General features: G+C 42.3%; 1 protein-coding gene across 1 annotated transcript in view; it reads right to left on the bottom strand.

The window, feature by feature from the left end:
• cdh13 (cadherin 13, H-cadherin (heart)) overlaps window positions 1-15,280 on the bottom strand; it is a 768,401-nt gene that overhangs the window by 632,987 nt on the left and 120,134 nt on the right. Inside the window, exon 2 of the mRNA XM_067998100.1 lies at window positions 13,598-13,709. Coding sequence (XP_067854201.1) covers window positions 13,598-13,709 — 112 coding nt within the window. The remainder of the gene's footprint in view (window positions 1-13,597; window positions 13,710-15,280) is intronic.

Raw genomic sequence — 15,280 nt, 5'->3', positions numbered from 1 at the left:
TGCAGAGGGCCACTTCCTGTCCTCGCTCTCTCCCTTAGGTTGTGCTCTCTCCTCCTGCAAGGGGCAAAAAAACAGACCTGTGAGTGACTGAATGTGACGTTTTCACCTGATGTATGCAGTGCATTGGGTGATGCTGACTATCAGACAGATGCATCAGATGTTGACTAACAGACAGAGATACAGATTGGATCAGGATTGGGGCAAGTGGCAGCAGTGAATGCATAAATGGGGAGGTGAGGAAGTGCACAGAAAGTGAAGGATGGTTGCTGCTGAAACTTAAGTGGGTATGAGGAGTGATGTGATGGAGTAGGCTTGCCAAGACAGACTGGAGGGGGGGGCGTTGTATACCACAGGATGTGGGTGAATCAGTAATTGTACTCACTTTTCCTGACCTGGTAAGGTCATTAAATTGCTTCCTGCACTGCAGCCAAGACCTGGGCACCATGTTCCTGCTGCTCACCTCTTCTGCCACCTCCAGCCATACCGCTTTGGTGGCAAAACCAAGTATCTTCCTCCCATCGCTTGGGTAAATTATCTCCCTCCTGGTTCTCACTGCACCCGGCAGTACTTCCAAGTGAAGCAGCCATGAACCTGGGTGCCGGCCTTACCCCCTTTGAATCCATAGCTTGATTTCCTCCTTTCTCGTCCAAAATCCACTTTTGCATTGGCCCTTTAAATAGTGGACTTCCGATCCTGCCATGCGGGTGCGCAATATGCCTGCTGCGCAGCTTGTTGGCGCGAAACCCGTGAGCAAAAATAATTGCCTTAAATTGAGTTGCGATCGCAGATTCCGACACGCAAACTTCACTTCTGGGTTCCCCATACGAAAATCGACCCACCTGCTCTCTTCCCAGCTCCAGGTAAAAATCATGCCCATGATGTCTGGATCTTTGGGACTGATGGCTTCAACTTGATGTTTTAAGCCATAGATTTTGGAATCAAGATCCATTGACTCTCGGGACTACATGAGATCATCAGACTTCTGTCAGTCTGTTATCTGAAAACCATCTATGAGCCAAACCAGAACTGGGAGAAAAGTAATTTCAGATGGTTTAATCTTTTTATAAACCACTCAGTCCCATATTGTGTAAAACTGATTGTAGACTTTTTCTTTGGCATCACCAAGTGTGTTTCTGTGTACAAGTGATATGGTAGTGTAGTGTTCTGGCACTAGCCTAGCAACCCTTTGGTTGTGAGTTCAAATCCGCCAAGGCAAATTGTGAAATTGAATTCACTAAATCTGGTCATTTTTGTGCTGGCACCTGAAAAAATGGCTACTGAAAGCTGCCAGATTATTATGATAACCCGTTAGTTCACTGATGTTCTTCAGGGAAAGGAACCTGCCTCTCCCCAAACTGATCTGGCCAACATGTGACCCCGGTCCCACACTATGGGCTCGATTTTCACACCCCCAAGCGGGTGCGTTTGTGGTGGGGGGGCTGCGAAAATCGGGGATTCCCGGGGCGGGTCTGGAGCCCAGCTCCAACTCGCCCACTTCCAGGTTCCCCAGTGATACGCTGACATGCACACGCAGCCCCCGCATGTGGGACTCCAGCCGCCAATTAAAGCCGGCGTGATGCCATTTCAAGTAATCATTAAGGTATTTCAGGTCGTTTAAAGACCTGATCAACATGACATTTTAGAAGGGGTGGGATTTTGCAAACAACTGGGACTGTTTCCCGTACTAGGGGAAACACTCCCATTTGAAATGGACGTGTTGCAGCCATCAGCCTGTGACAGCTGCAAAGGTCCATTTGACACGTTGGGGGGGGAACACCCTCACTCATTGCAGGAGGCCACTCTGTCACTTTGGACAAAGTTTGGCCTCCACCACCCTCCTCCTAACAATAAAATTCACCAACTTGCACACTTACCCCGGTGTCCAGACACATGTACCTACCTTGCGGATCCCCTCAAATGTACATCTTCCAGATGGGGGCTGCCGTAGCTGCAGTCATGACCTCCTCGGAGGACGAACAGCATCACCAGCCTCACCGGCCACGCCGTCCACCTCTGACACGTAGAGCTCCACAACACAGTGCTGTGACACATCCACCTGCACAGCAGGAGGGAGGGCAACCGCAGAGAGAGATGCGTCGCAGAAGGCACTACCCTCGCCACAGGGTCCACAGACCGAGGCTCAGCTTCCTGGACCTCTCTGAGCAGCAGTGCACATGGAGGCTCAGAGTCACTCGACATGTAGTCGTGGACATCTGCAGCCTCCTTCATGCCGAGCTGCTCCTGGCTGGCCCGAGCACCATCTTCTTACCTGTCGCTGTCAAAGTCACCACTGCCCTCAACAACTTCTCCTCTGCATCCTTCCAGGGTGCCACTGGGAACATCGCCGACGTCTCTCAGTCGTCTGCACAAAAGAGCCCTGCAAATACACCTACACCCACTCTGCAGTGACACAATGGGTGGCATCAGGTGTGGGTCTTCATTGTGATCCTCAGGAAAGGGCATTATTGCACAAACCTGACAAGATTGGCAAAGACGTGGCAGTAGTGGTGCCAATATAATATGTAATGTGAGTTGATCAGAAATTAAATATAAGTAAAAACCATGACAAACCCTCAAACACCCTTGTGCATCCCCTTCATGCTCACGACACATTTGCCTTATGCTTCCCACTGCACATATGTGATGCATGCCCTGTGGCTGCAGCACAGGTAGTGGCAGGTTGTGTGAGGCTGACTGTGAAAGAGATGCACGAGAGGGTGAGTATGAGATAGAGCCATGAGATTGTATGAGGATTAGGTTGAGTGGTAGTGGCAGGATGAGTACTGGCGAGGTGAGTAAGTGCAGGTAAGATGAGGATGAGCTTTGAGTGGGTGTGAGGAGTGATGTGATAGTGTAGTGTTGGCAGTGCAGAAGGAGATGTGGGGTGGGGGCAGTGATGCGGCAGACGGAGAGTAGGGGAATGAGTAAACGTACTCACTTCGGCTGACCTACTTAGGCCATTGAAGCGCCTCCTGCACTGTATGCAGGTGCGCGATATGTCGGTGGTGCAGGTGACCTCCTCTGCCACCTCGAGTCAGGCCTTCTTGGTGGCAGAGGCAGGCCGCTTCCTCCTGCCCGCCGGGGGGGAAGATCTCTGTCCTCCCCCTCCTCCTCACCCCATCCAATAATACCTGGAGTAAGACATCATTAAACCTGGGAGCAGCCTTCTCCCTGGGCTGCTTCATGCTGTAATTTTTCCTATTTCCTGCAACGTCAGTCAGTGGAGGACTGCCCCTTTAAATAGGGCTTCTCCAGCTGACAGCCTATGCTCCGCATGTGCAGTCCGCCCGCTGCGCAGCTTTCCAGCGTGAAACCCGGAAGCAAAGGTAAGTGGCTCCAATCAAGTTGCAATCGCGTGCGGAGCACCCCAATTTCACTGGGCGCGTTACCCGCGCACCCAGTCGACCCCCCGCTGCAAACCCGCCGCCCTGCTACTATTGGGCCCTATGTGATTGATTCTTAATGCTGTCTGAAGCAAGCCACTCTCTTGTAAAAAATAATTGGCACAAAGTAAGAAGGTGGACCACACCACCTTTTCACAACAATGGGCAATAAATGTAGCCTTGCCAGTGTCACTCAAGTCCTCAGAATAATTTTTTTTTAATCTCCAGCTTCTCATTAAATTCACACTGCTGAGTCTGGCCAAAATCAAGCAGATTAATTGAAAACTGCAATTTAAACAACATTTTTTTTACTAAGCATCTGTTTTATATAAATTACAGTATGATATATTACACACATTTCATTATAAATATATATATTTAAACAAAATGGACAATAGTGGTAACATAGAAGATAAGACACCTGTGCTACAGCCAACATATTCACTGCATTCAAGAATAATGTGGCTTCCATTATTTGAGTTTTGTGAACCAATGGTTTCCTATGTGTTACCTTTCTCCTTCTCACTCTCCGTGCAAATAAAATTTTAGGTTAACTTTTATTTATACAAAACCTGTGTGGATGTACCAACATTAATTATGACACACCGGGTGTGAATGTTTGAACTATTTTTGAATATTAGAAATCATGCCCAAAGACACTCCTTCCCAGTAATGGATAGTTATTCTATCTCCTTACAGTCTCGAAGTGAAAAAATATTGTTGCTTCACTTCAATTTCTCACACGTTCTTGGGTGTTGCTTGATCATCAGTGTGAAGTTTCACTTTAGTGATTGCTGTGCCAATGTCAGCTTTCAACGACAGGGCTGGCTGGATATTAGCCTTTGCCAAGAGTATTAAAGCAATCCAAATGGAACAAAAAAAAGCCATAGGGTTTAGCCAAATTATCCAGCAAACAGTTGTTTGAATGTTAATGCTTTCAACTAGACATTAATTAGAAATATTGATATCACAACCGAGTTAGCAAGCTGGCAAACATGCAGTGAAAAACAGAATCAAACAACCTGGAGTCCAGCTGTTGACTAATTGGTTAATGCCACCTTAATGCTTGGTAAAAAAATACATTTCTGGAAATAGTAATTTTGTTATGGAATACGATGATTATTTTCCTGCCAGAATGTTATTCATTCCAACCAGTCTTCCATTACAACTTTGAATAGATTATTATTGTGCAGAAGAGATTTACTAGAATGATTCCAGAGGTGAAGGACTTCAGTTACGTGGATAGACTGGAGAAGCTGGGGTTGTTCTCCTTACAGCAGAGAAGATTGAGAGGAGATTTGATTGAGGTATTCAAAATCATGAAGGGTCTAAACAGAGTAGATAGAGAGAAACTGTTCCCATTGGCGGAAGGGTCAAGAACCAAAGTACATAGATTTAAGGTGATTGGCAAAAGAACCAAAGGCGACATGAGGAAAAACCCTTTTTTACACAGCGAGTGGGTAAGAACTGGAATGCACTGCCTGAGGGGGTGGTGGAGGCAGATTCAGTAGTGGCTTTCAAAAGGGAATTGGATTAGTACTTGAAGGGAAAAAATTTCCAAGGCTATAGGGAAAGGGCGGGGGAGTGGGACTAGCTGGATTGCTGTTGCAAAGAGCCGGCAAGGACTTGACAGGACAAATGGTCTCCTTCCGTGCTGTAACCATTATATAATTATAAAATGGTTCACAGCCTCCATGGTGTTGTTTATTTTGAAGAAAAAACATGCAAACACTTTCTTTTTACTTGCTTTTCATCAGATTTCTGAAAAAAACATTTGCACTACTGCCAATTATTCCCCAATTCTATACAATTCATAATGGCTGTCAGCAATAGCCCTGTAATATCTATAATGTCAGAGTTGGCCAATTAATTGAAAACAATAAATGATTACACTGACAATACAATGAAAACTTTAGCATGTCTTAGATTTGATTGTTGGATTTAGTGACATTTAGTTATCAGCTCAAACGTACTTGTTATAAATTGATCAGTTTTTACTGTAGTGCACTGTTTTACTGTAGATTTAATGTTCATTGGGAGAGATTCAGTTATTGACAAGGAACCTGAATTTACCAGATGTCTCCCTATCAGTACATAATTAAAAGTAATCCTGTAGTTGAGTTTAAATTTGTTGTTCAGTCTAAAATACATAAAAATAAAGCTGAATGAACATAATATCATTTAATCAACGTCACAAAGTAGAAGAAGAATTTGAGTGCCATTGACACAAAAGTAGCCACATATCTCAAGAGCCAGGTCATAAGCCAAGCTGAATGTGACATCCCCTCCACAAGGTTTTCCCACATTGGATTTTGCTTGCATTGCATACAGTATAATGAGTCTGGTGGGAAATCACTTTTAAAAATATTTAGGTGCAGCACTGACCACTTGGCATTTTATAAACTTACTTTTTGATTTTGTTATTATTAGGGGAAAGTGGATGCTGCTGCTTGTTCTCACTGGGGAGCAGAGATCTGCTTACAACCAAATGTGTGCACAAAGCTCCTTTGTCCCACTCAAAAGATAACTGTCAGAGACCAATAGCTGCAGTATAAGGTCACCTTGTTTCCCATTTAAAAAAAAGGACTTAATTACTGCTATTACCGTGGGTAGGTTTTACAAGAATTCAAATGGTAATCATAATCACCACCACTCTGATCGCTATAAGGCTTTAATCAAAAGCAATATACTTCGCCGGATTACATGATGTACTGTGAATTATTCAAGAATAGAAATGTAGTCAGAGATTTCAAAATTCAATTTCTTTAATGCCTTGCACCTAATTGTAGTTGCAACCAGCTCCTCCTAATGCCAAATATGCATGCAACAGAGTTCATTTGGAAGTTACCTTAACAGTTGGTTTTAACAGAAACATATCTCCCCAGGAACAGCTGGGTACATCTTGCCTGCGGTGTGAGTAGTGGAAATGACATTCAGTGTAGCCAAATATGAGTCTAATGTAGGTCGGGAAGATTTTCAGCCCTAGTGTGAATAAAAGTTATCCATCATCTAGGGAGCTTGCTGCACTGGTTGATCAGTGAGCAGTAAACATGTCACAACTGAAATGTTTCTTCTGCATGTCCCAGAGATATTGTTCACAGAGAGTTTTTCTTTCAGATTTCATTGAAGTTCCCAAAATTAGCAAATCAGATAAAATCAACATTGGATAGGTCTGTTACAGGTGCTTAGAAATTGGATGTTCAGTTGGGAAGTGTAAATCTGTGGGTGATAAACTTAGCATTGAATATCACCGATTGTTTGGGAAATATATTTTTCATTCTTTGCTACATTCCTGAGGGGGTACTTCCTAGATAACATTTGTTATACCTATTTACAAGGGAATACAGGGGGTGAAATTGGACATTATTGCACCCATTTTCCAGATGGAAAACGGTTGCAAAGAGTGTAATTTAGGCGGCCAACTCCCATGCCCCAACAGCGTCGGAAACACATCTGACGTCATACTGGTTTAGGCGCTGTAGAGGCAGCCCTCACGGCCACCTAAAACTGATGTTTCAATATGTTAGCGAGGGGCCTAACGCCTGTTTTAGGACCCAAACTGGAAATTGGTTTACCCTGAACACAGCAGGTGTAGGGCCTGCTCCGTTCAGGATTCCCAGGTCTACATGCGGCCTAACCGGTGGTTTTTAAAGGGAGCGCTGGAGACTACCACTAAAAAGGTAAGTTTTAAAAAAAAATATAGGGAGAAGCAGGCACTCTGCCAGCCACTGCTTGCCCCCCTCCCGATTTCATCTACCCCCCTCCGCCCAGACTCACCCGACGCCCTCCGCCAGCGTCCCAGCCGCCGATGTCATCCCCCACTCTGTGATTGGCGAGCCGCCTCTGGGGCCTAGACTGACGCCCGCAGATCACCAATACTATCCTAATGAGGCTGACAGACCAATATGCAGTGGTCCTGGATGGCCTCGCTCGGCACGTGCAGCAAGCCCTGCGCTGGGATCACGCCCCAATTCAGGTGCAATCTAATTTCTAGGCCACAGCCTTCCTTTATTTCCATGAATTTCACTGACCTTATCTATTTATTCCACCTAAGTTCGCCAAAGAAAAATAACTATTCTATGTTGAAAGTGAAAAACGTGGAACACATTCCCTCATTTTACACCCACTGTCACCATAAATTGCACCCAGGTCAAAAATAGCGTGTCAGAGGCAAAGAAAAAAATTCCCTCTGTACTTTTTATGCCTTAATATCAGCCTCAAACTATCAAGTACATCAAAAGAATCAGGGGAATATAATGTCAGCTCAGTGGGACATCAAATGAAGAATATCATATGACTCATTGTTCAAGAGAGTGACGGAGAATAACTAACTGTAGACAGGTCATTTCTGGTGAAGAGAGTTTTGATGGAGTTGCAAAGGTCTGGTTATTGTCAATATTATGGGATTGCTCATGGTGACTCGGAGGATGTACTGCTTTATAACAAGTGTGATAGGGAAAATGTTACAGGAATAAATATTACACTGCCAGGGTGCTGCATGCTATATGCACGACTTTTACTATATAGATATCTATAATATATTAAAACCTTATGTCTGCATGCACGTCCTGTCAACTTTTCCTCCCATTATAACTTCCTATATCAATTTAAACTATGTGCTCAAGTCCCAGGGATTGCGGCTTGAACCCATAACCTTTTGACTCAGGTAAGCGTGTTACCACTGAGCCAAGCCGACACCTCAATTGACAAAATAATTTAAAATAAAAAAGGAAAAAATCTTTGTGAAAGTAGAGTGGATTTTTTTTTGATGCAAACACCTGTCTTAGCTATCTTTGAATGTGACCCCCTCATCACCATGGTGATGGATCTTTTGGGTCAATTTTGATTCTCCTCGTCCGTCTTTAAAGGGGCGGCAACGGCCTCAAAACGGGGTCGACAGCCTCGTTTACACCGGCGAAGCGACCAGGTCCATTTTAAAAGGAGCCTACCGCCAGGTGTCCAAAGTGCCCGCCTATTTCGGGCGATGGTCCTCTTTATTACGAAAATCAGGGTCCTATGACGTCAATGAGACCCCGATTGCCATTTTAGTGCAGGCTCCGACCAGTTCCATAGGCAACGGAACCGAAGAGGGCCTTTCAATGGTAAATGTTGAATGATTTTCATGGGCCCTGGAGGAGCAGGAGTGCTCTTCTCGGGCCTATAAAAATAATCTGGGCCGCTGCCGCCTCCGCGATCATGACTCTACTCCCCGCAACCTACCTTGCTGGCAGCAGCTTTGGCTCTATTTTCAGGCTTCAATCTAGCGAGTTGCTTCAGGATGCCCATTTGATGCCCTGCAGCTCACCTGGCAAATGTAAACGAGGCCGGAGCTTCAAACTCACGGAGGTCATGTCGCTGCCGGAATGGGCGGCCAACCAGCGTGCTCTGCCAATCGGTCACCCAAAAGTCAAAATCTACCCCCATGTCTTTCCATTTTAGTCATAGGATAGAGTCCAGATTGACTCAATTGATCACGTCTGATTAGATTGGAATTATTTGAGTCAGTTAAAACTTAGAACAGTCAAGGGTTAGTGGTATTATTAAAATGATTGTAAATCTGATGCAATGCACTTAAGCCAAGAGGCTTTGGCATGTATAGTTACAATAGACATTGAAGAAGCTTTCGATAGTGTTTTATGCTTAAATTTATGCTAATAACAAATTAAACTAAGAATTGTAAAAAAGGATTAGAGTTCTTGGAATATATTAGAAGAATATATTGCATATAATTGTATTTATCTGGTTGGACCCCTATTTATAAATGTTATAACCAATGTCAGCTAGGTGTCATAGTGATAATAAATACCACTGTTTATGGGAAATGGGTGTGCAGTGTTCCTATTCTTATTCAACTTTATTGGGTATTAAAATTCCAGTGAGCTCTTCAGATTGAATTTATTAGTCAGGGTTTTTAGATTAGAAATTATGCAAAAAATGTAGAAACAAAGGCTTCTTGGTAGAATTTTTCTAATCAAAGCCTATATGATTTTTTAAAAAAGTTTGTCACATTCTGACTTTTCCTTTGGATATCAGTTTGTCCTACATTCAAATTTTTAACAATATTACTGAGAAACCTAGGTGAAGGGTCAAAGCCCATCAAGCAATGTCCACACCCCCAAGGTTGAGAAGACTAGGAAAGAAGGTAGTGATTAGGTGACGCCAAGCTTGGGTTTTAAAAGGCTGCTCGAGAGCTGAGGAAATGAAAATGGTTAGGGAATGGAAGGTATGATTAAGTTCAAGAGATTCATATAAGAATGAGACAAAGGAATGAATAAGAAAGATAGGATTGAAAAAAAATGCATACATGCCAGTAGAGATTTGATCTATTCATACATTATTTAGAAGCTCCTAAAATTTCACACATGTTTGATCTTGATTTTCTTGATTCCTCTAATTTCTTGGGGATAGGTTGCATTCTTATTTAACTATCAATAGCAGAGCTGGAGGTTATCCTATCGACTGTATTATTTGATTGAATGTTGCTGAACATCATCAGGGAAAGTTTTCTTGAAGAGAAACACGCCATATGTTAAACTTTAATGGGCACACGCACCACTCAATGTAATACTAAGGCATATAGACTAGGAAGTCTTGCATTTGATGTTAAGTTAGCTAAACTCAAATTAGTAGTAGTGGGGGTGCTAAAATTCAGGTGCTTCTGTGCCCTGGGATAAGCAGCCAGAATTCTCACCTCCTAAATCACTATCCAGAAACTCCTGGTGGGAAGTCCATGTGTATGTGTGTGGATGAATATCAGGGGAGCATAGTTTTGTGCTCAGCTGTGATGCTCCCAACTCTTGAATAGCTTGTTGGCACTCACTGTCTTGGCTCACGCATGAAAAATGACTACTTGAATCAAGTACCGGAAGGCTGCCCACATTTTGGAATCATACTGCATCAAGAGCCTGTGCCTTCAGGGTAGAGGGAAAAGGAAAGAAAATTGGGAAGACACTGAAGATTGCAGATGTGATCTTTGTATATATTCTTTTCTCCTGAATAATTGTTGGCATGGCAGATTATATCTGCTCTTCCTGTAATTGAAATCACATCATGAGAGCGTGAGATGTGATTTTCAATCATAAAAGATGATTCATTCTTCTAAACCTTCCGTCATGGTACACTATTTAGGCATTGAAAATTATTCTAAATCCCCTATTGTCTCACATAAATGGTTCAGTGAGCTTGGCTTTTTAATTAATGCATGAATAACAGAAAACCCTAAACAATAATTCTCATTCAACTATTGAGACAAAGATGTGCTCAACTTGGATGAAGTTTATTCATAAGTTTTACTTAGCTTAAAGAACTAAGAATATAGTATTAGCTTTTGCGGATTGTATTTTTGTAGTTTATTTTCTGAATCACTGCTCTACTTGTTTTATGAATGTGAAATAACGGTGTATTTTTTGTATAGCCTCAGCCACAGATTAAATTTACTGCAGGGCGCACTGGTTTTTCTCAATGAAGAAGATGTTTTGCTTGGAAACTTCAGGTTTACAGATTAAGGCTTTTGTACCTTGTGTTACAAGGGAGGAAATTGTATTTACTAATTTAAAAACATTACTTTAAAATCTATATTAAGCATAAGTGAGTGCACAGAAAATAAGTACAGGTTCTTTACAAGCAATTTTTTATCCTGAGTAATTGTTATTTCAAGGGTGCCTTGTTTTATTTTGTCTTTTATTTTATGTTATTTGTACAGTTTCTGCAGTACGATAAGAGGCCTCCTCCAACTGTTTGAATCATCTACACCACTCTAAGAGGGAGCGTAGTGCACCTGCTTGGTGATCCATGCAAAAGTTATTCTGTAAACAGACATGAAGCAATGCACAAGATTGGAATGTGTTGACCCTCCCCCCCTTTCACAGAAAGGGAAATTAAGAAAGTTTGATTTTTTACCCGGGATGAGCCAGGAATTTGGTAGCATCATCCACATCCCGAGGACAAATTAAAAACAGATTACATTCCACCACCAATTTCAGCATAGGCAAGCATACATTTATTGGCTTTCTTATTCCCTTTGTTGGTGTTTCCATATTTCTCTACTGGTATATATATGTTTCTGCTTGAATATCTTTCAGTATCAGAGAAGCTTAGAGGTGTACAATTGTTCTAGGTAATTACTTATTTTTAAATGATGCTCTCTTTTATCTGTTAAATGGTTAAAACATGTTTATGACCGGTAAATTAATACATGTCACCTGGTACAGTATTCTCTCATTGTAAAGCTCTGTGGTACATCCAGTCTCTAACATAACATACCTTTTTTCTGTGGCTCCTTCACTGCTAGATAAGCAACACAGAACATATTGGGGTAGAAATTGGAACTCGTTGTGCCCATCTTATAGGCATAAAACAGGGATAACTAGGGCCAATTTCAGGAAGCAACGACCCATGTCCGATCAGCGCCCAGGGTACAGGCGCCGCCATATTGGCACTGATGGCATCAGCCTGAAACAGGTATCAGGCCCCTTACACATGTAAATGATGGGCCTAACGCCTGCACTAAATTGGTGAGCGATGAGCGGAGTGGGCTCCGGAACTAATTCTTCAACGGTCAGTACAACCTAAGCAGTGACCGCCACCAAAAAGTACGTTTTTTAAAAAAAATTGCAGTGGAACCAGGAGGATCAGGAGTGGAAGGCTGGAGAGGACGAGAACAAATAATGCTTACAGTCACAGAGGATGTCATTTGTCACTTTCATTGGGGCCGTTTCAATGCTATGGAAGAAGCTGATTGGAGAGATTCAAACATGGAATTGTGGGGTGTTGCCAGAAGGATAGGCATGGATTTGGGAGGCAACATGTTCAAGGATTGGAGATGAAAGGAAGGTTGGAAATGGAGCAGTAATTTGCAAGGATAGAGGGGTTGAGGGTCAGTTTTTTAGGGGCGCGGGGGTGATTACAGCGATTTTGATAGGGAGGGTGACAGAGCCTGAGGAGAGGGAACCATTTATGATGTCAGCTAGCATGGGAGCCAGGAAAGGAAGTTGGGTGGTCAGTAATTTAATGGGTCTCATGGACGAGATGAGCTTGGAGACGGTATATGGGGAAATAGGAGAGAAACTAGGGAAAGACACAGGAATTAGGAAAAGCAGCAGAGGCAGCTGAATGGATGGTCTCAAATCTACGTGACAACAAAAGTAAATGAGCTCCTTGCCATTGTTGTTGGAGGTGAGGGAGGAGGGGGCAGGAGTGAGGGATTTAAGGACATGGCTGGTTCTTTTTAAATCACTTACAGCGCATCCAGTTTAAAATGAAGCCTTCATGTCCATTCCCGACCCAACATATTAGATTTAAAATTGCTATTTATTTTAAATTCACCAACGCTCAGCCAACCTCTGCTGGTTGCTATGCTACAGAACACACAGCCATTCTTTTTTAAAAAATTTGGAATGTTGATTTTCTGACACGAGATTTGGGTCTCACACTTGTAGGTAACGCTCCAGATTGGTCATGAATGATATTGTGCATGATTTAAGAAGATAATTCAGTACATCTACATATAGCTCTAAAACAAATGGCTGGTCATTTACCAACAATGAAGAGAGTAAGATTAGTACAAAATAAAGTGTTCAAAAGGAAGAAATCACAATAGAAAATGAAGGTATCCTTGAGATATCAGCTGGTTCTGACACTGTGATTCACGGTTGTTGCCGATTACTCTACCAGAACATGGGCTAGAGCACAGGGTATCAAGTAAAGCATTCCATGGGAGAAACAAGTGCAGCATCTCTCTGTAGACCAAAATAAAACTACATAAATGGGTGGTGATTTCGACACCAATATATACAGCAGTGTCTCTGAAGGCTGAAACAGGCAGAAGAAGAGAAGAGGATTGGATGCCTTTGGCCATTCTAAGCCAATACAAGATATTTTGAATTAAGCAGCAAGATAGAATTACCAAGTCAGAAATCAGATGTAGTCAGAACTGGGTACAAACCAGACTGTTTCCGCAATCAAAACGAGAGATTGGATTCGTTTGGCCCTTTGGTTGGAACTGTGCATACCATGAGTTCATCGAATGCTGGAAAAATCAAACCCCGCTAGAAATAGCTATATGACTTGTTGCATGGAATTTAAGCATTTTGAAGAGTACCAAGATGACACTAGAGGATGGGAGAACATTTCTCATAGATCAGAAGGAATAGATTACACCATGTCTCTGGCTGCATCCTGGTGTTATGCCATCTGATGAGCTAAAAAGCCCTTACCTTTCAGAATGAACTGGTCCTTTTTATAATCTGAGGACTGTAGGACTTGATAGTTCTTCTTCTGGAATCCAGGTGTGCAATCCAAATTAACTGCAAGTGCCTGTAGCAGCACCTAGGAAGAGAGATTTGGAAAAAAATGACTGCTACAATCATTTGTATTGTCCACAAAATTAATCATATAATTCAGGCGATTACTCAGCTAAACCAAGTTGATTCCAAACCTATCAAAAATCCTCCAGCTTTGACTTCCTCTTTGATCTAAACTCATGAAAAATGTAATAATTAAACACTGTTTATTGGCCTAAACATAGTTTAAAGTAATTCTATCATACATAAAAATATCATTTTGCAGAGGTCACAGATTCCATAAACTGACAACTTATCCATAACTTTCCTTTCCCTCAGAATATTAATAAAAAGTGGTATCAGTGACAGACATTCAATACCTGTATTACTCAGATTCCTAACTAGGAGATCCAGTCTCAACTAATCATTGCACTGAGGCTTCCTTTGACAAGCAAGTATACCAGTCTCAGTCGGATCATCGGGACTCGGGAGCAGGGGGCCATCTGTACCAACCAAAGGATGGTATTAATGGTACCCATGGAGTTATTTGCGGGGTTGAGTGCCTCCCATTTCACCACCTGTTAGGCAAAGGGGGAATCCTTCAAACAAGAAGCGGGGTGAGGGGGAGCGGGGAATAGAAATGGGGCAATGTCATAAAAATAAAACAGAAGTCTGGTGTATGTATATGGATAAGTCACTGCTGAGTTGAACAGCAATGTAAGGCTTTGTTACTTACTACGGGGTGAGTCATTTTTTTGCAAAATTGCTTTAAATTACTTGTAAGAAAATCGAAAGGACTCCAGAATAAGTGGAGATTTGTGAAGTAATTCATGCCGTCTCAGTTTCAATATGGTAACACAACAAAGACATTGTAAGTCACAGCAAGAGCAATGCTCTTATGCTTGTAAATGGACTATGAATTCAGATAATTTTGTCGTGGCTGGAATATGATTTCAATTTTTAAAATACTTTCAAAGTGACATCCTTAACCACAAGCATCTTAAATTTATATATATTTATATAAAGGATTTTTTTTAAATATCGAAGGATAGAAGAGGAAGAGAGGGCGATTATCATTAGCAAATGGCAAAAAAAATTCAAATGTTGAAAATCTGAACTAACAGAAAATGCACAACTGTGTGAGTAGGATCTGTGGGAGAAAGACAGGTTAATATCTCAGGTGCAACTCTTCAGCGAAATATAAAATATAGATACAGGTTAGGAACTGTGGCTTCTGGACATAAGTGGGTTTGTTTTCCGAAGCCACTGCTTTCAAGGCATACTCTATTTACATAGTACAGATGATTAGTAAAATGTGTGCATTTTCTTTTAAGAATTTCAATTATGAGGGCTCCTCCAATGACTTAATGAGCTTAGTCAGTGAGCAGCTGGGATGTACAGTGTAGAAGGGTCCCAAATTCCACCCCAGATTGTGCTGAATTAGCTGATCTCACCCAAGGATGGTGACACAGACAGTGCAACAGGGCTTTACACACCTTATTTAGGGAGGGAAAAAGTCATCCAAGTATTCATCAATCCTGATTGCCATCCAACAACCCCAATGGAAGTGTGAACATCTAGTGAACACAGGATCGGGCCCTGCTATGATGCACTGTG

The sequence above is a fragment of the Heptranchias perlo genome, chromosome 16, assembly GCF_035084215.1.
Source record: "Heptranchias perlo isolate sHepPer1 chromosome 16, sHepPer1.hap1, whole genome shotgun sequence".
Taxonomy (NCBI): domain Eukaryota; kingdom Metazoa; phylum Chordata; class Chondrichthyes; order Hexanchiformes; family Hexanchidae; genus Heptranchias; species Heptranchias perlo.
The sequence above is the reverse complement of the archived record's forward strand: the minus strand, read 5'-3'. Positions and strand labels throughout refer to the sequence as shown.